At 40.3% G+C, this 19,695-nt stretch overlaps 2 protein-coding genes across 8 annotated transcripts in view; both read left to right on the forward strand.

The window, feature by feature from the left end:
* The window catches only part of LOC103471261 (A disintegrin and metalloproteinase with thrombospondin motifs 2-like), a 128,285-nt gene extending 115,291 nt beyond the window's left edge, over positions 1–12,994 (forward strand). For 5 of the 7 annotated variants that reach the window (XM_017307183.1, XM_017307184.1, XM_008420140.2 and 2 more), the window contains 10 exons: positions 1,456–1,589; positions 1,680–1,803; positions 2,247–2,327; positions 2,430–2,593; positions 2,695–2,851; positions 2,960–3,095; positions 4,303–4,510; positions 4,640–4,769; positions 5,416–5,502; positions 8,720–12,994. In XM_017307183.1, coding sequence (XP_017162672.1) covers positions 1,456–1,589; positions 1,680–1,803; positions 2,247–2,327; positions 2,430–2,593; positions 2,695–2,851; positions 2,960–3,095; positions 4,303–4,510; positions 4,640–4,769; positions 5,416–5,502; positions 8,720–12,036 — 4,538 coding nt within the window. In that variant the 3' untranslated portion in view covers positions 12,037–12,994. Of the gene's footprint in view, positions 1–1,455; positions 1,590–1,679; positions 1,804–2,246; positions 2,328–2,429; positions 2,594–2,694; positions 2,852–2,959; positions 3,096–4,302; positions 4,511–4,639; positions 4,770–5,415; positions 7,411–8,719 lie in introns of those variants that run through there. The other 2 variants (XM_017307187.1, XM_017307188.1) reach the window with 1 other exon arrangement.
* Positions 12,995–18,356: 5,362 nt separating this feature from the next.
* The window catches only part of LOC103471259 (uncharacterized), a 3,309-nt gene continuing 1,970 nt past the window's right edge, over positions 18,357–19,695 (forward strand). Inside the window, exon 1 of the mRNA XM_008420139.2 lies at positions 18,357–18,626. The gene's annotated coding sequence lies outside the window, so the exon portion shown is untranslated. The remainder of the gene's footprint in view (positions 18,627–19,695) is intronic.

Consider the following 19,695-nt stretch of genomic DNA (forward strand, 5'->3'; position numbering starts at 1 on the left):
AAACAAGTTGTCTCTTGTTGATGTTCTGAAAGTTAATTGATAATACATCGACAAGTATGAAAGGGGCAGGATATTATAAGATGTATCTTCTACCTGCTCCTTTTCGAACAGAAAATATAAAATTGCATGTCATATGGGCAAAATAATTTGTTTTACATTTTATTTCTTAAGTTTGTCTCATTCTATTTTGTTTTCTTGTTCTTTTTTGACTGTTTTTAATGTCTGTCCGAAATAAATAAATAAATGAAATGAAATGAAATATCTTTGACTTTTCATACTGGGTTTGGGTTACGAGCTCCAAGTGTTTGAGGTTGGAAGGCCTCTTTGCCATTACCTGCATGGGAAACTGCCCCCCCAACAGACTGTCTATCACAGTCAAATCAGCTTTCTGAATTTGCGCCTCCAATTTGTTAATATTTTAGTTGGTAAACCTTCTCTTCTCTAGTTTAGATATGTGTTGCCTAAGACCAAGTTCGTCTGTGGACTGCCTGAACTTCTTGTTGAGAATCTTGATATGGATGACCCCCAAAATCATTATGTTCCCACTGACACTTTAGGCTGCAAATGCTATCCTTGGGTTTGAGTGTTTCTCTTTTGTTTGCCAAATAAAATACTTGATTGTGGCTAAATAACTAAACTTGTTTCATCTCGCCATGAAACAGAAGATCAAAACATCTTGTTCCTTGCCTCGGTGAGATTTTGCAAAAGCCAAGTGGGCTTTTGTGGGCCTAAGTCTAAGAATAGCCTTTGTTTGTTCCACATCGATGGTGTCCAGCAGTCCATCAGACTGAGGTGTTGCCACCGACACGCCCCACGTTCTTCACAACGACCTTGTTCCTAGGATGCTTTTTCACCTCTTGCACTATCAGCCTTGGCAGTGAGAAGGTGTCACTTATGACTTGCAGCCACCTCCTTCATGGTTTTCAACAGTGTTTAATTTCTTGTAGTGTTTCAACATGACTTCATACCGTTGGCTTTGGAACCTCAGGACAACTAAAAATTGCTTTTTTTCCCCTTTCATTTGTCTTGAGCTGACAAAATATGCAAACATGAGTTTTTACTAAGCTCTTTAGTTTTAGTGAGGAAAAAAAATGTATATTTAAATGTTTTTTTTTCAATTAATAATTTTTATTCAGATGCTTCACAGCAGCATAGTCAATTCTGAATCCTGCACAACTTTGAATTTTACCGCTAACTCACAGTCGTATTAATTTCAGATATGTTGTTTAATTTTCAGTAGAAGTCAAACTCAAACTTTTCTGCTGAAATCTTTGGCACATCGTGCATCCTTTCTCGACAGAAAGAAAACGTGTTGGTCAAGTTAAAGATGATTTTAAATCTGCGCTGGTATGAGTAATTATGGGACTAACAGTGCAAACTAATGCGATTATGTAATCAGGGTAAAATTGAGCTTTTATTTTTATTATTCAATATGAAAATATGTTTGCTTTCTAGCTAACAAACGCTGCCACCTGTACTGCCAGTCAAAGGAGACCAGAGATGTGGTCCTCATGGAGAAGCTGGTGCTGGATGGCACGCTCTGCTCATACAAGGACCCGCACAGCGTGTGCGTGCGTGGGGAGTGTGAGGTGAGGTTCTTCACGTGTGTGTGTGTTTGTGTGCCTCAAAGTTAAACAGCTGCACTTATTCTCATCGGCTTCCTTGGTTTCCATTAACAGAAGGTGGGCTGCGATGGCGTGGTGGGCTCCTCGAAGCAGGAGGACAAGTGTGGCGTGTGCGGAGGCGACAACTCCAGCTGTAAAACCTTTAAAGACACAATCATGCGGACTGCTAAAAAGCAGGGTAAACGGAGAAAGCTGACTTGATTCTATCCTGGCAGAAAAACTGCTGGAATGTATTTTCTCTCTTTCTCTCTCCCGTCTTCCCTGCGTTCTTGTGCTTAAATAAACATCGCCCTCTAGAGGCAGATGCTTAAAAACGACCCTGAACCTCAGGGAAGTTTGACCATATGTTTCCATGTGAACATTGCCAAGACTTTACGTCAAAGTTCGTGAGCTAATGTTGAGTCTATTATCTAACTCTTGAAGTCAGGGCAGATCTAGCTCATGAGAGCTGAATTCCTGGAAGAGCCTGTTTTTTCAGGCTCAAACTAATAAAAAAGTTTCCAGTGAGACATTTTTTCTGCTTAGGTGTTCTATCTGGAAACTACAAATTGAGCTCTTTGAAGGGGGGCTGGAGGTTTCAAATCCAAAAATAAAAAACACTCATTGAGTCTGTCATTTCAGGCTTCCTTAAAGTTCTTGAAATCCCCAGAGGAGCGAGGCATTTACTCATTCAGGAGCTGAAAGCCACCTCACACACTTTTGGTAAACGAAACCCTCCCTTGGTCCTTTTTCTGTCACACACGTTCTGTGTATGTTTCCTTTTTTTTTTCCTATAAAGAATTATTATTTCTCATTCATTCACAGCTGTTAAAAATGTGGCATCGGGACTATTTTTTCTGAACGGCGAAAACGACTACCCCGAGTCCCGCTCTGTGATAGAGAAGGGCGTAGAATGGGAGTATGAGAACGACAACGACAAGGAAACCGTCCAGACCACAGGGCCCCTCAGACATGGAATTCTAATAATGGTACAAACAGCAGGATCAAATTAAAAGTTTGGTTTTTATGACCATAAATCCTAAATTAAACCAGTTTTCCTTAGATTTTTCTTTGCCGATCTCTCCCGTAGATGAAATTGCATGGCGACGAGGATGTCAATTTGTCGTATAAGTACATGATGAATATGGACGGCGATTCGAACATTCAGGACAACATGCTGGTAGAGGACAGTGCCTACGAATGGGCTCCGAAGAGATGGTCTTATTGCTCCAAAGCTTGTGGTGGAGGTATGTTAAAAAAGCCAATCACCGCACGGCCTACGTAGTCACATGTGTTTTTTTTTTTTTTCGTTGTCATATCCTAGAATTATCAATCGGCTGTCCCCTTCTCTTCAGGGAAACAGTATCTGCGATATGGATGCAGAAGGAAAGTTGACAGCAAGATGGTTCACAAAAGCTTCTGTAATAAGTCCAACATGAAGCCCAGAGGAGACATAAGAGACTGCAACCAGAAGCCTTGCCCTCCACCCATGTATGTATTCAGTAATTCCTTCCGGAAATTGAAGATAAATATTGTTTATTATGACCAGTGCCAGGAATAGTAAAAAAAAAAAAAAAACTCTATCTTATAACCGTGGCATCTGTTTGCACGTGGGCAGGAAGGGAACATGTTAACATAAAAGCTGATGTGTTAGAAGCGGGAAAAATTGACAAGCTTAAGGGGCTCGAGAAACGGGGAGCGACAAACGAACACGCCAAATTCATTACCACCGTGGTCAAATCCAACATGGGACACGATGCCAGCGACAAAAGTTGAACATTTTTCAACCGTCTTGTCGCAAGCCCCTGACTGTGCAAGTTTATGCGTAGGAGCTGAAAAATTTTACATGCACAGACTTCGCCAGTCACTTTGCTGGAGCAGGGCAAAAGATCGTCGCCTCAGAGTGCAAGTCCCACAGGAAATGAATTAAGAGGGAGCAATATGGCCTTCCATGTGTCGAGCCCTTAACTATGTGAGTTAATGTGACAAGAATCGACTTGGGATGGCTCAGTCACTGGGTCAGAGTGAGGCACATGTGGAGAGAAACAATAACAGGCTACTATTGTAGTGTAGCTGTCTTCTTTTGAACGTCATTTCTGGTTCTGATGGAAAAGTGACAGAATTCATCATGTATCTCAGTGTGTTTCTTGTGCAAAGCCCCAGACAAGTAACGGTGCCCTTGCTGAGTCCAATGATCAACTAGTCATTAGAACCAAACCACAGTGTAAAGAGGGACTAGGCTGATAAATCACGCATCCTTTAGCATCACATGGATGTAATGCATGGTATTCCCTGATGGTTGCCACAAAATATAGGTGGTTCACTTCAAGTTTACAAGTTTGAATTGTTGACTTGACCTCCAAATTCCTCAGACGTCAATCTAGTCGAGCATCTTTGGAACGAGCTGGGCCAATGCATGAGGTCCACGGGCACCAACCCCACAACTTTACAGGATTTGAAGCATCAGCTGCTAACATATTGGTGTCGCATACCACAGCACACCTTCAGGGATCTAGTGGTTTGACAGGTCAGGTCAGTTCAACAGCAAAGGGGAACCCAACATAGTGCAAGCCGGGTTATCACAACGTTATAGCGGATCATGTATATTCAGGCTGTCTTTAAGCTTCTACCACTTTTAGATGATTCTCTTAATTTGCTGCCCCTGTGTTTTCCCAAACATTTGGTATTTCACTTGCAGCTGGGTGACAGGAGAGTGGCAGAACTGCAGTAAACCCTGCGGAAAGACAGGGATGCAAGTACGGTCCGTCACCTGTGTTCAGCCTTCGGAGGACAACACGACGCGCCTCATTCACAATAAACACTGCAGCGACGACCGTCCTGAGTCCCGCAGGTCCTGCAACCGATATCCCTGCCCCACGCAGTGGAGAGTCGGCCCCTGGTCACAAGTACGCACCCAAGACATTAATACAAAATATGAACAAATGCTTTTTGAATTAAAAGAAATGTTGTATTTCTCCTAAATGATGTGTGACATTTGATTGCATTGTGTTTACGCTATGGTCCTGTGCCGCCAGTGTTCAGTGACTTGTGGAAACGGGACTCAGCAGAGGCAGGCACTGTGCCACACCAGGGACAACACCATAGGACTCTGTCTAGACAGCAAGCCTGACACCATAAGAGTTTGTCGCCTGGAACCATGTCGCAGTATGTGTTAAACAAACTCCACTGCTCAAGTAACTCTTCAATCAACTGTGTTTAGAGCTACTCTTTGTGATTTACATGTTACTTATTCAATAGAAGTGAAACAGAAATGTACAGAATGAACATTTTGGTATTTGCTACACTTAAATACGTATATAAGGTTACTGTCAAATGTTTGATAAACCTAATGGACATTTGAGAGGACAGTGGAAAAAAATATTAACATTAAAACAGACTTTTTAGTCGTTCGGAAGAAAAAAAAGAAACAAAACTATTGCAGCATCTGTGTCTGCATTATGTTTTCTCTGCTTTATTGTTGTGGACAAACAAAATTACATTTTTTGCTAAATTGCTAAGCAGTTACTTCAAAAATGCAGCTCATTGAACAAAGCCAACCACTTGACTTCAGATTTTGCTATATCCATACATGCAGGACTAGTTTAGTCCTGAAGGTGATGGACATGTGTTTTTCCACAAGGGGCACAGGCAATCAAGTGAAGGAAAATCTAAGTCAAAGTTAAAATATCCAGCGTGGACATGTGCAAAAATGTCCTAACTTCTGATGAAAGTGATGTCTCAGACGCTCCTTCGTAGGATACTCCCTTTATTGCACTTGAGTTATCTTACCGTCTCTGTGTCCTCTTTGCAGAGGGCTCATCAGACCTCAACAAGAATGGCAACATTCTGATCCAGTGGCTTTCCCGCCCCAACCCCAACTACCCAAGGATCTCATCACGTAAAACCTCCCTCTATAGCTCCCAGCCCGGCCTTCACAGCGACAGCCGCAGCCGCATGTCTGTCCTCTGCTGGGCCCTGCCCATCTCTGTCCTCCTGTCTCTGCAGGGCCGGCCCCGGCTGGCCCCCTGACCTGCCCTTCCTGCTGCGCCTTGTGCCTGTGCCCACGCCCGTATGAGCGAGCGGCAAAGCTTTCGCTTCTCTTTTGGGGGGGGATTGTTGTCTCTCTCTCTCTCTCTGTGTCTGAGGCGGCTCTGACCGGGGGAGGTCTCTGGCTCCTGTGTGTGCTAGTTGGTTCTCTCTTGCTCTGTCTCTCTTTATCTATCTCTCCTCTATGGAGCATTGTGTTGTAACCGCTGGCCAGTCGAAAACTTAAAAGATCAACAAAAAATTTGGTGTGAAGAGGATTCTAAGTGGCAGACGGGTTTTCGCTGACACCTCCTGTGACGTGTCAAAGGGGCCGTTCATGTGTGAGGGAACCCCCTCTCCTCTCTGCATTTGGCAGCCATGTTTTGCGCGATGTTATGGGTTACCACACCTGAGACGCAGCAGGGCTTTTCTTTTTTTTTTCTTTTTTTTTCCCTTTTGTAGCGCACTGTCAGTGTGGGAGAAAAAAAAATCTGAAATGGTATATAAATATCTATATAGAAAAAAAATATTTATATCTAAAAAAAAAAATATGAAAGCTTTATTGTGAATGTGATCTGAGGACATCTTTGCTAAAGTGCTCATCTTGACATCTCGGTTCCATTCAGGGATGAAAATGGCGCTCCCATTTCCAGATTGACAAGAACTCAGCACAGTGAAAAGATATAAGGGGATCTTTTTGTTTTGTTTTGTTTTGGTTGATTTTATTTTTGCAAAGTGAACTGGGGAGTTGAAAATTGTGAAGTACRTCTGATAAGGAAAAAAAAAAAGAATTTAAAATAAAAAAAATACAGGGTAGTTTGACCACTTGAGGTTGCTTCCCATTCCACCTCATCAGCCATCCTCTCTTTGACTGTTATACAAAAGTTCAATAAATGCAGCTTATTTGTGCTTGCAGACTTTAAACAAATACATCTATAAATATATTTGTATTTATATATACCTATAAATCTAAATCTATATGAGTACCAATAATATTAATAACGTTTTACCATGAATAAGCTGTAGCTTATTTGCCTAAAACCTTTGGACTGCTATTGATCGCTTAGATCCTTGACTGTTATGTGTATTTTTTTAATGATTTTACATGAATACAGATAAATATTTAATAAAGGCAAAGTGTTTTGTGGGGAACGGGTTTGACCCATATTATGCAGGACTTGGTAAGTTAGTTGCCTCTCCATTCGCTCAGATGGATCAGTGGTTTTACTGTTGCTTCTTGGTTTTTTTTTGGTTTTTTTCTTTCAGGATAGGATCATGTTTTGTCATGCACATTTGCATCCATCACCTGGATGTTTGGACACGTCTGTGCGAGCGTGCATCTGTCCCACGTGCGAGTCCACGAGTACGTGTGTGCGAGGGTGGATGTGCGTCTTGTCACGTGCGAGCGAGTGTGCGAGGGTGCTAAATCATTTGGGCTTTTAACACACTGCGATCAGATACAGAAATACCTCATAAACTTTGATTTCGAGAGCGTCCAGTGGTCTCACTTTATGTTTTTGTCGAACATGAACAATGCCTTATCTTGGATTGAATGTAATGGCATTTATCTGTGAAAGAGATGGCTTTACTCATTCAAAGTTTCACTCGGAATAGAGGCAGCTTCAAACCAACTTAAACTCACACCCGCCAACCATCAAAACCTACCAAGCTGACGTCGGCCCAGTGTCCGACTACCGGAAAGGATTTTCAAAAGGGCCTAGGGTACTGACACATTTGGCATCTTGGAGAACAAAAAAAAAACAAAACAAAAAAAAAAAAAGAACACTTCAGACTTGTCATTGTATTGTGATCACATATTTCTGTTGTGACTATGTAGCGAGCTATCCAAGGTTTCCTTCTGCTGGAGTTGGACTGTACGAGACCATGCCAGACCTAGCAGTGCGATACTGTATATAAAATTGGTGTTGACTGTATTTAATAATGTTCATGACTGTTATCTTCTTCTATAATATTCTATACTTTGGGTAACTGTTTCGTGGCTTCACTGGCCTGCTGCGTGGGGCTGGCTAATGTTCGAAGAAACATTCAGATGGACTACGTGCACTGCGTCTATATGCACTTTGATTTATCAGGGAAATTTTATTAATGTTTTGTAAATGTTTCATATGACACTTAATGTGCCATTCCAGTTTTTACATCATCATGGAAATTCTGTATTTTCTTTAAAAAGCAAATATAATTTATGTACTTCATGTTCTTTTCTCAGTCAACTGACAGATTGACTTGTTGATTTCCAAGTAATCAAGTGTTTTACCAAAGTGACTGTGAACTTGTAACTTTCGATACAGTTGAATTATTTTTCTTAAGAAAAAAAAAATCTATATATCTATATAATGAGCTGGAGGTGGGGGGGGGGCATACATCTCATTGTTTCAGTTCCTGTCATTCTCAACAGCAAAGTTGTATCAATAAAAATGTTTTAAAAAGTGTGACTTTTCACTCTGCAGGAATTTTTACAGTAGAAAATATGCTGTTTTGTAGTGACACAGTATAGTTATTTCCTGATTAGCTTTTTTTGTCACTGATACACATCATGTATTAGGGATGGTCTTGGAAGTTATGTCTTCTTTTTTGCTAAGCTAACCTTGACATTTTCCTTGCATCTTGCTGACATAATCTTAGCAATGGGTAATGGGAGCTGAAATTTGTCATGGAGTTCCGATATGGATTAATTAAGAATGTTAATATCTGAAACCCACATCAGCCCATAATTTGTTTATACTGAGTGGTTGAGTTTGACATTAAACTACCAATCAGAATGAAAGTTAGATGTTAAGTTAACGATCAGTTGTTCTTTACACCCAAGAAAAGTTTTACTGACAACTAAAGACTGGCAATCATTTTGCTGTATTTCAGATGCTCTGGATTATTTTGATGACTGCTCTTAAAATTTTCTCTTCCTTCCTGTATCCTCTGCTGATGATTTGGCTTTACTCCTGTATTTTTCTAACTACACACACACAAATGCATCTATTTTTTCAGGATACATTCCTTAACCTAGAAATATTACCCTATTGCATCATGTTCTTTTCTATTCCCAGTCTGAGTTCTTTGTCTCTTCTTCACAGGCCTGCCATGTAAAGGAGATCGCTCTGTGTTCTGTCGTATGGAGGCTCTGCAACGCCACTGCTCTTTACCAGACTTCTGGCGATTATGCTGCAAAACCTGCAGTACCATCAACAGCACCAAACCTGAACCCAATTCCACCGCTACATCCACCGTCAACATCACTGCCATGCCTACTCCATCTGAGAACATTCTCAGCACCATCTTCACCACCGCTGAACCCACTAAAACTGCCGTCCCCGCTACCTCGACTTCAACCACCACTCACGTCCCAAACCTAAGAACCATAACCCTTGATTCCACTGAATCTTTACCAAGAACAACAAAAACCATCCCCACTCATCAATTACTTGCAACTAGCATTCCTTTCATCCCCTCTGTCTTTTCAAGATCAGTTTCACCTTCTACTGACACTCGTTTAGAAGACTCTACAACACAAGCTCTTTTTTCCATCAAGTCTTCACTGACACCCTCAACAATAATTTCCACTCATCCAACGGATACAGTGAGTTCTCCCTCCTCCAGCACTTTTTCAACCTCTGTCACCACCGATTGTCCAGCTTCTACAATTCAAACCCTTTATTTCATCCCATCTTCATCATCTACCACCGAAGAAACTCCCACTCATCCACCAGCCCCAACAAGCTCTTTTTTCCTCCCAACCATCTCTCATAATGCAATCACAACACCTTCTACTAGTCATACAAATGCTGAGATCACAGAGCCACTTTTACAGAGAACTTCAACTACTTCAACAGCTGGGACAGCACGTGCCAAAGTTCTTGCATCAACGCCCACTCCTGTGACAAGTCCAATGGAAAGCACTACTAAAACAGTCACCATGCAAAAATATAATCCTGATAAGAAAATTCAGCCACAAACTAAGAAAAGGGTGGTTCCGTCACAGGACAGTGGAAAAACGGAAATTCCACAACGGAATAATACAAAAAAATATTCTCCTCCAAGGAATAATCTTCAAAAGAAAACAAGTATCACTGCAAAAACTGGAGCTCCCAAAAAGACTATTGCGTCACACTCTAATGTGAAGAAGGCCACTCCAACAAACATGATCCCAAGCCCTACCGCAAAGAGTACTGTACGTAATAGACCTCCAAAGAAGACCATTCCACCAAATTCTAAAGTCATAAAGACTAGCCCACCAACCACCAGTCCCAAAAAGACCATTCTTCCAAACCCAACTATGAAAAAGGCCACTCCAACAAATACAACATCAAAAGATACTTCTCCATCTACCCCTACTGTGAAGAAGAAAAATCTGCAGGATAAGCCTCCAAAGAAGACCATCCCATCAAACACTAAAGTGATAAAGACTAACCCACCAAGCACCAGTCCTAAAGCAAACATTCTTCCAAACCCTACTATGAAAAAGGCCACTCCAACAAATACATCAAAAGTGACTTCTGCTTCAACTCATACTCCAAAGAAGAAAACTCTACAGGAAAAGCATCCAAAGAAGAGCAGTCTACCGAACACTAAAGTGATAAAGACTAACCCACCAAGCACCAGTGTAAAAAAAATCATTACTTCAAACCCAACCATGATAAAAGCCACTTCATCAAATACAACATCAAAAGATACTTCTCCATCAATCTGTACTGCAAAGAAGAAAAGTCTGCAGGATAAGCCTCCAAAGAAGACCATCCCATCAAACACTAAAGTGATAAAGACTAATCCACCAAGCACCAGTCCCACAACAAACATTCTTCCAAACCCAACTATGAAAAAGGCCACTCCAACAAATACAACATCAAAAGGGGCTTCTCCTTCAACTGATACTGCAAAGAATACTTTACAGAATAGACATCCAAAGAAGAGCATTGCACCTAACACTAAAGTGATAAAGACTAACCCACCGAGCACCAGTCCCAAAAAAACTAGTCTTCCAAAGAAGAGCATTCTACCAAAGACTAAAGTGATAAAGACTAACCCGCCAAACATAAATCCGAAAAAGAATATCCCTGCACAGCCAACTGCAAAGAAGACTCCATCAAACACTACCCCATCAAATCCTTCAGCAAAGAGGGCACTAAATAATACACCAAACAATATTTATTCATCAACCTCTCCAGTGAAAATGTCCATTCCAGCAAATACTACGCCAAGAATGACTGTCCCAAAGAATAGCGTGAAAAAGACTAATCCACCATACACTGGTACCAGAAATGCATCTACACCAAATACAACTCCAAAAAAGACTACTGTAGTTAATGATCCTTCGAAAAGGAAAACTCCAAACACTACTTCTAAAAAGACAGCTCCAACAAAGAACATTCCAGAGAAAAAAGCAAAATTTTCACCTAAAAAAGAGGTTAGTTTAAAGGCCAATCCCAAAAAAACAACTGAACCAAAGAAAACTTTCACAAAACAACCTCAAATAAAGACCAACCTTAAACACAACCCGAAAAACCCCTCAGAAAATGCTAAGTCAAAGGTCAATGTTAAACAGAATAAAGTCAAGGAGACGAAGACCAATCAAAAACGGAACACTAATTACTTTACCACATCCTCCACCCCTTATCAGGTCTTTTCTTCCATGGTTCCTTCCAGCAGCGTTGTACAAGTTACAGTGGTGAGCTCGTCTCACTCTGATTCAAAAGCCGGTCCTTCATTCATCAACAGCGATGCACCGGTCACAGGCAGAACTCCAGTCATGCACTACAGCGACACAGAGAAAGAGTCCATTTCACCAGACCCTTCTGATGATTTCATAACACCACTTCATAATATTAACACTGAGGTTGACACACAAACTATTCCATCTAGTGAAATCACAGCGACAAGTAGTGGTGAAGCTACCAGCTGGACTTATCGAAGTGGTGATAGCAATAAAGAGTCTTACAGCAGTTCGGGAGTGGTCACAGATACTGTTGTGCTGGAGGATAGCCTCTCCATGGTGATCCCGACTATAAACGGAGAGGACACAACAGAGAGAGCCTTTCCACCCTGGCTTGACCTTTCTGACTACATCCCTGCAGGTATACCCATTTCCACAACGACCTCAAACCTTCCTGCCTCCCCAGTTCCCACTGAGGTCCCTCACACAAAGGAAGAACAAGTGACAGTAAGCCCTGAAATCATCTCCACTTTGAAGCCTCCGCAAAATGCTGCGGAGAATAATGAGAGCAACTCAATCGCTGCATTCGATAACAGAGTCATTGTTGCAGTTAGTGACATTTCTCAAAACAATCTGATCCCAAGGCACCTCAGAGAACGAACCAGGAACAAACGAATACAAGAACTTCTGGAGGAGAAGCGAAATTTTCTCCTCAGAATGAAAAGGGGCAACACAGAACAATAGAACAACGGAGATAAACTCTTCTTGAGTCCAACAATGTTTTATATCAGGCCTCCCAAAAGGAGAAAAAAAAGAAACGAAACATCCCTTAAGTTTCAAGTGAAAATCAAAGATTGGGCATAATTGTCTTGCTGAATGTTGCAGAGTTGGTTCAAATTGGCATGTTAGACACAGTACTGAGAAATAAACAGGTTTGATATTGCACAGGGCCTTTGAAAAGCCAAGTTGTTTTCCGTATTCACAACCAGCCTGAGAATTGAATCACCATGTAGATAAGATGTAATGTATTTTTTAAATATTGTTTTTCTAAGTACACGGAGAACAGAATTCATCACCTATTGTCTCAAGTTACAGTGTTAAGCTACTGCCAGTGACTGCAGCCAGCCCCTCAGACGTTAGCGTCCCTTGAAATGGTCATTTTGAATGAGATTAAATATTTTATTTTAGTCATTCTGGTAAAATTAGACATTTACAAAGTTCCTGTTGGTTGTGATTTAAACTTTTACACGTGTTAGAATAGCTCTATTTCCAAAACTAACATTTTCTGTAACATTTCTGAGTTCTCAGGAATCTAATTTTGAAAGATTTATTACAGGCATTTGAAAATATTTGGTGCTTAAAGTTCCCGAAAAGCCAAATAAAAAGTGTTGAAACACAAAGGAAATAAACATTCACTGACTGCTTTTTGGTCAATGAAATGGCTTTTCTTTCATTAGTGTTGCCCAAAGTTAAGATATTTCTCATGCATTTATTTATGGAAAAAATACATATAGAAAAGAAAAACGATTCTTAGTTTAACATCCGAGGGCCAATGTGTTTTTCTCTCTTAGTTCTCAAAAGTTGTATTATTTGTACATGTTAAGTTACATCATCTGAAAAATCGCCTATATTTCTGTACTATATATGTACATATGAAAAAGAAGTTAATGTTAAATATTTATTAAAGTTTAAATGCTTTTGATATGAGTTGTGTGATTTTTGCTTGAAGAAAAATACACTTTCTTCTTTATGGATTTTTTTTTTTTTTTTTTTTTTGCTTTAGTGTTTTTTAATGTTAATTCAATATTTGACCGCCAGGTGGCGACAGAGGTATGTAGTTATCTCAGTCTTTACACTGATGCTACTCCACACGTCAGCGATTTTTAAGCCTTGACAAATGATATATCTCCAAATGTTATCAATGTTACTTGCATCTGGGTTTATTTTTATATATTTTAAAAAACACATTTAACTGCTGAAGGAAAAGTATTATTGTTGCCATGATTTGAAGTTGGAGCAAACCATACAAACCAGTTGATGCTAAACAATAAAGTAATTCTAAAATTCTTTATATTTAAGTTTATAATATTTTTATGAAGCTTTAGACATTTTAAAGAGTCTTGCATCACCATATGGAATAATAAATACATGCAAAACATAAATAAATCCATTATCTCAGGCTACATGGCAAAGGAGGGTACACCGACTGTCTTTTTTTTTTTTGGTCTTTTAACACCAATGGGACAGTTTTTATTTTGCAGGTAGAGAGAAATTAGATTTGTATTTTTTTTATTTTGCAAATAAGCTTTTCTTGGAAAAATTTCAGAAACACCAATCACATAAAATCTGTTGCAGAGGGGCCTATAGTTTCTAGTCAAATGGATGAATTTAATATCGACATCTACAGTACGACTTATTGCAGTTATGCTTTAACTTATACCACATTTAACATCTAATTGGAATTAGTTATAAAAGCCCTAAACCTTCAGTTATGTATGCAGACCTGATTCAACCCGATCACAAAAGGTCTAGTTGTCTGTTCCCGCCACTATAATTCAATTTCCTCCAAACGTTTCAAAACAAACGTCTCCTGGAAGTGCACCTCTTTTCAAGGAAACATCCATGTCTGCCCTCCGGAGGACGGATGATCATTTCTCAGAATCTCTCTGGCAGCTGGGAACTGAGTGATAAAAATCAATAAAATGGTTCGCTTTAAGACGCCCAGTTCTTTTGACCTGGAGTGTATGCCGAAGCTTTTATCAACCACAAATGCCCTATAGCTGAACAGTCCTAAGTGGAAGAGGACAAGATTTCAAACAAAGTGTGGGGAGATGGAAAGTGTACTGTGCATCTTAAAAGTGTGCACACTATTGACAATGTGTCAGGATTTTATAATGTGAAAACTGAGATCACGATAAATCAAAGCAGCTAGACACCTCTTAGCTCAGATTCCCATCTCTCATTAGCTTCGTTCACAAAACACTTTAAAGTGGCATGTAGGGACTTATTTTTGCCATCTTTCTTTGTTTTGTTTTTTTAAGAGCAAATACACCACAATACACCAAGGGAGGCAGAAGTCAGCACACCTCAGTCACACCCCAGACTGGTCATGTAAGGTTCCCTCAGGCCTACATCAGCTGACTGTAGGAGTCAATGGAATAGTGATGATGAATATAAAGCCGGCCATGCAATTTAAAAGTGTAAGTAAAACAGATTACTGGAAAAGTTTTGATTACATGTGAAAATTGTAGGTACATTTTGTCAGTGATGAGTGAATTTGCATTATTAGTTGCGGACAGAACGTTGCAACTTTCTGGTTGAGATTAGTTTGTACAGTTTTGTCACCAGGTCACTGCCTTTGTTTTACTTTATACACATGCAATTTTCCCATAGAAACTGGTTTAGGTTTCACTTGTATTGCACAGGGTGTATTACTTAATCACATTATGCATTAATGAGGTCATTTTTGAAATGGAATTTGTTAGCCTCTTTGGGACAAATACCACATCAACACTTCCTCAAGTTTGATCCACAGCAAAACACCACAATCAATCATTAGTCATGAGTAAGCTGACCGATAAGACAGACATTTCCCTTTAAGCACAATCTCATGGACACAAAGAGGATGTCAGTTTGTTGCTTTTTCCATATCTTTTTTTTTTTCTGCTGAAGAATTGGGGAGTAGTGAAGCCAGACTGATGTTGGCTGTCATCAGCAGCATCCACATCGACGGGAGTCTTCAGTGTGGTGCCTGAGAGTCTGTCTGCTATCCAAAACAAGCAATGCGCCTGCGTGTGTAAATCTCTGAGTCTGTTTGTTTGAGGAGAATGCTGTTGTGAGCTCTCCATTAGAGAGCCATATAAAGACAGGGAGCCTGTTGATGGACCGGACGCAGAAACCGCAGACTCATCTGCATCATCCCAGGTCACTTTGCCCTGTACAGCCACACCCACACCAGTGCACTAAGCACTGTGTTTTTGTGTTCATAGTTGAATCCTTCAGCCCGTATATAGGAAAAAAAAAAAAGCAGCTGGTTTTACAGGAGAAGGGTGTGGACAGAGAATATCTGTAACAATTATTAAAAAATGTCTCAAAATTTGTTTTCAAATGTTTTCTTCCACAACAGATCTGGTGGAGGAGGGAGAGGAGCTTGATTTTTTTAAAGAAGATTATCTGTCTCATATTGTCAGGTGGACAGTTTTATCAAATGTGGAAAAAACAATTTTTTTTATTAAAGTTACCTACTGCAAGTATAAAAAGTATTGTTTCTCAAGTTTATGCTACTGCAATAAAAGATTTGAAAAAAATGTAAATAAAATAAAAAAATGTTAAGCTATATTTGCTGATTAGGTGACTTCGAAAACAATTCTTTCCACCGGATTTCATTTGGGGGTGTCAAACTAAAGGGGATAGAATAATATTCTACCCTCGTTTAGATGTGTATTCATAAAAGCTTGCTTTTCTGAGAGCATTTGTTAGCTTGGCTCACAGGGGTGGGGATGCAGTCTGCACTGAGCAGGCTGGGTGTTTGTGTGACTGTAGTGCAGAGAGTGTTTCTGCAAACATTGTAAAGGCCAGTAAGCCACATAAATCTGTATGCTCGTGTTTATACTGCCTGTCCTCTCTGGTAGTAACTGGCAAACGTATCAAAGCTAATAAATGAAAAAATGAATATTGGGTGAAGGTTAACCTCCTAGATGAGCATTTGAAGTGTAAAATGATCTTTAATTAGACTTTGGTGGCAAAAACTCACCCAAGGTCTGGGTTTTTTTTCTCACGCCAGCGATTATGAGAATAACAAACATTAGGCATTCTTTACTTCTTTGTCTATTTACTCATCTATAATTGCAACCACAGCAAAAGACAAGAACTTCAAATTTTACCTAAAGACACAGTCACAAAAACGGTTCATCGTTCTCCATAAACTTGAAAGAAACATTTATTCTATATATGGGATTTAGATTACTTTGAAATTTGATTACCACTAACTGTGTTAACGTCCCAACAAAAGCTGGTTGTAAAATCTGCGATTGGGGAAATTTCGGTTTTCTCTCAGCAGTTAGGAGTCATATTTGATCATGTTTGAAAACCCATGACTGACCTTTGATGTGGTCAGAGGCTCCTCAGAAATCCTTGTGATCTGTTACATGGAAAAACAAGCTAACCTGCAGCTTGTTACATGAATTCAAAACAACTTACGCCACAAAATCTGGAGAAACTGGCCTTTAAATTAAATTTCAATAAATAAAAGAAACAGGCACAGAAAAGGAAAATAATAATAATAACGGTGCACAGAAAATACAAAAACAATTCTTTGTACCATTTGCATTTTCATCATCACGATCATGCCTCTATGCCACACAAAAAGCCACAAAAATCACAAAGTTATAGGAATAACTTTGTACTTTTGGTACAAAGTTATAGAAATCACTTTGTATTTCTCTAAATACAATGTGATAAATCTTTTTATAAAAGCACAGATTCCTGAAAATGGGATTTTTTTTCCGCCCTATTTTTAACCACAATGCATTTTTTGTCCTGTGTCCACAAATGAAAACCTTTTTTCTCCAGTATTTTATGATCATACTCTTAATCTGAGCTATATCTATATAAGCCTTCCAACTTATATCTTCCTCATTCTTCATTGCAAAATAAATCAGGTTCAGTCAGACTGGATAGCAACTTTAGCTGCTAACACCTGTTTATATGCCTATATGTTTTCACTCCTATGATATGCTAGGTCTCTTTAAAAACAACAGTTTTGCACATCTAGAGACATCATTAAGTTACATTCTACACTGTTTCCTGTACAGTGACACAGTTGGTAGCACTGTTGCCTTGCAGCCAGAAGGTCCCGAGTTCAATTCCCGGCCCAGAGGCTTTCTGCATGCAGTTTTAATGTTCTCCCTGTTCATGCATGGGCTCTCTCCAGGTACTCCGACTCACTCAGTCCAAAAACATGACTGTTAAGTTAATTGGTCTCTCTAAGTTCTCCTTGAGTTTGTCCTGTTAGTCTCTCTGTTTCCCTGCGATGGACTGGCGACCTGTCCAGGGTGACCCCGCCGCTTACACAAAATGTTTCTCTGGAAATAGGCACCAGCAGCCCTCCAGCCCCCACTAGAGTGTAAGAAAATGGATAGATGGACATTCTTGTCTGCAAAACTCAGTCAAATTGGACAGAAAGTTTCTGTAAACAGCTTTTTTAAACTCTTGCAATGAATTTGGAATTAGGTTTAGGTATGGACTTTGACAGAGCCATTCTAACACATAAAATAGGCTTTGGAGCGCTGTATTTTTACAATCTTTCGCAGCCTCTAACAGGTTCTCGTCCATGATTACCCGTTGTACGGATTTCACACAAGTTGACGATTTACTCATTAGGTGTCCTCTTCAGACATTACTGCCCTGGATTTTATTCAGATTCATCATAGAAAAATGGGCTGAATGCATATGCACCCCACTCTTTTCATCCTTTAGTTTGTGAACGTTGTTTGAAGGCATCATTCAGTCAGACACTACTTTGAGTTGGTCCATCACGAAAACCTTGTGCGTACAATGCGGCTTGCTAACTTTTGCATGCCACTTTAGATCCCAGCGAAAAAAGAAACGAGGCTTACAGCAGCATTCAAGGGCTAAAAATGTGTGTCTGAAGAGGAATGGGTGACTCATGTGTCATGTATTGAGTCACGTGAAATCCTTCTTATAGATCTCTGCTATGCAGTCGTGTTGTGCATGCACACAGTGGTCTCCCAGGGAGAGCAGCCATGTGCAGAGCTCCCACATGCACGTCAGCTAATCAACATTTCGAGCATTCCAAGCTGTACGCAGGAACATCAGGTGTTTTTGAAGCTTGTCCACTTTTATTTGGACAAAAGTTATCAAGTTAAGTATGAATGTGTTTGCCAAAAAACAACAACATGTATATGAATTTTTTTCCCCTTTTTTTTTTGTCCTCTTCTTTTCTGTCTCTCTGTCTCCTCCTTAACTTTCCCTCTTTTTCCCTGCCTCTGTTTCCTTCCCTCCATCATTACAGTCAGAGTCAGTGCTGGAGCTGAGGAAATGGACGGTGTGCCTATTTTTAGAAGCAGGGAAGGAGGGCAAACCAAAAGTAAGCTATGGAGAGAGGGGGAGTGAAGAGAGAGGAGGGAGGGATGTGTGGAGGAGATAAATCTCCATTCAGCCTCTGCCTCTGCTCAGAGACAGCTGATGCTTCAGAGCAGCACTACTGGATTCAAGCACAGGAGCTGAAATAAGGCAAAACCGACTCATTCGGATCTCAACTGCAGCGTCCAGACAGAATAACAGGGACACCGACAGCTGCCGTCTGTTACCAGGTGAGTGTGACACGCACGAGTTGTAAAGGCAATATATTCTGTTTCAGCCTTGAGCTCCGAGCGTGGAGCCATTTTTAGCCATTGTGTATCAAAGGAGGGACTTAAATTTAGCCCTGGTTACACCTTGGAAGAAACTGGGAGAGGCTGGCGTTTCGTGGTTTGAGGCGTTTCTCTATTTTTGGTCACGAAGGTTAAGACAAAAATACGTTGCGAGCCTCGCTTGAGGTTGAAAGCAAAATACAGGCTGACATGATGTGTGACTTGACATGACTGAGATGGGGATTTAAAATAGTCCTCTGTTTATCCAGCAAGATCGGTTGTGTTTTGGGGATGCAGTTCCAGAGTAAGCAAGGGGATGATGCCCAAAACGGGAGGGAGAGAAAGACAGAGAGAAGGAGAGAGAGAGAGAGAGAGAGGGAGGGAGAGAGAGAGAGACTTGTTTGTTTGTCTTGATTGATGCAGTCAGGGGATAGCTGTTTTGAAACGCAGTCTCTGGACTGCTATGGATCATGTGAGCAACTTTCAGATTATGTCACTGGAAAAGCACATTAGTCTAATGAAGGGAAAGGAAGAGAGTTAGAAATCAAACAAAAAGAGACTTCTCCAAAACATGTATGTTGATTCAGATTTATTCTGCTCATTTGCAGAGCTCCGTTTCACATATTTTACTTGAAAGGGAACAGAACATTTGTTCCTTTGTAAAAACTCGTAGTTAAGATTGAATTCAAAATTCTCTATCCTTTTTATTGGTGTCCAAGTTGGTTGGTCGGACCAGGTATGAAGGAAACACCACCAGAGATGTGGCGGTAATCTGACGTATGCCCTATGGTCATGTCCAGAGATTATGACATTTTGGAAATGGTCCATTAAAACATTATGCAGGTTACAAGGCTAGATTATAATTTTTGACCTGGTCTTAACATAGTAGGTAACTCTAATCAGGGTTATACAACGCTTGGCTGTGGCATAACATCTGATTTCTAAACTCTCAAATCTGACGTGTGGGGGTGTGTGTGTGTGGGGGGGGTTGTGTGTGCGTGGGGTGTGTGTGTGTGTGTGTGTGTGGGTG

Source organism: Poecilia reticulata, linkage group LG10 (assembly GCF_000633615.1).
Source record: "Poecilia reticulata strain Guanapo linkage group LG10, Guppy_female_1.0+MT, whole genome shotgun sequence".
Classification (NCBI taxonomy): Eukaryota; Metazoa; Chordata; class Actinopteri; order Cyprinodontiformes; family Poeciliidae; genus Poecilia; species Poecilia reticulata.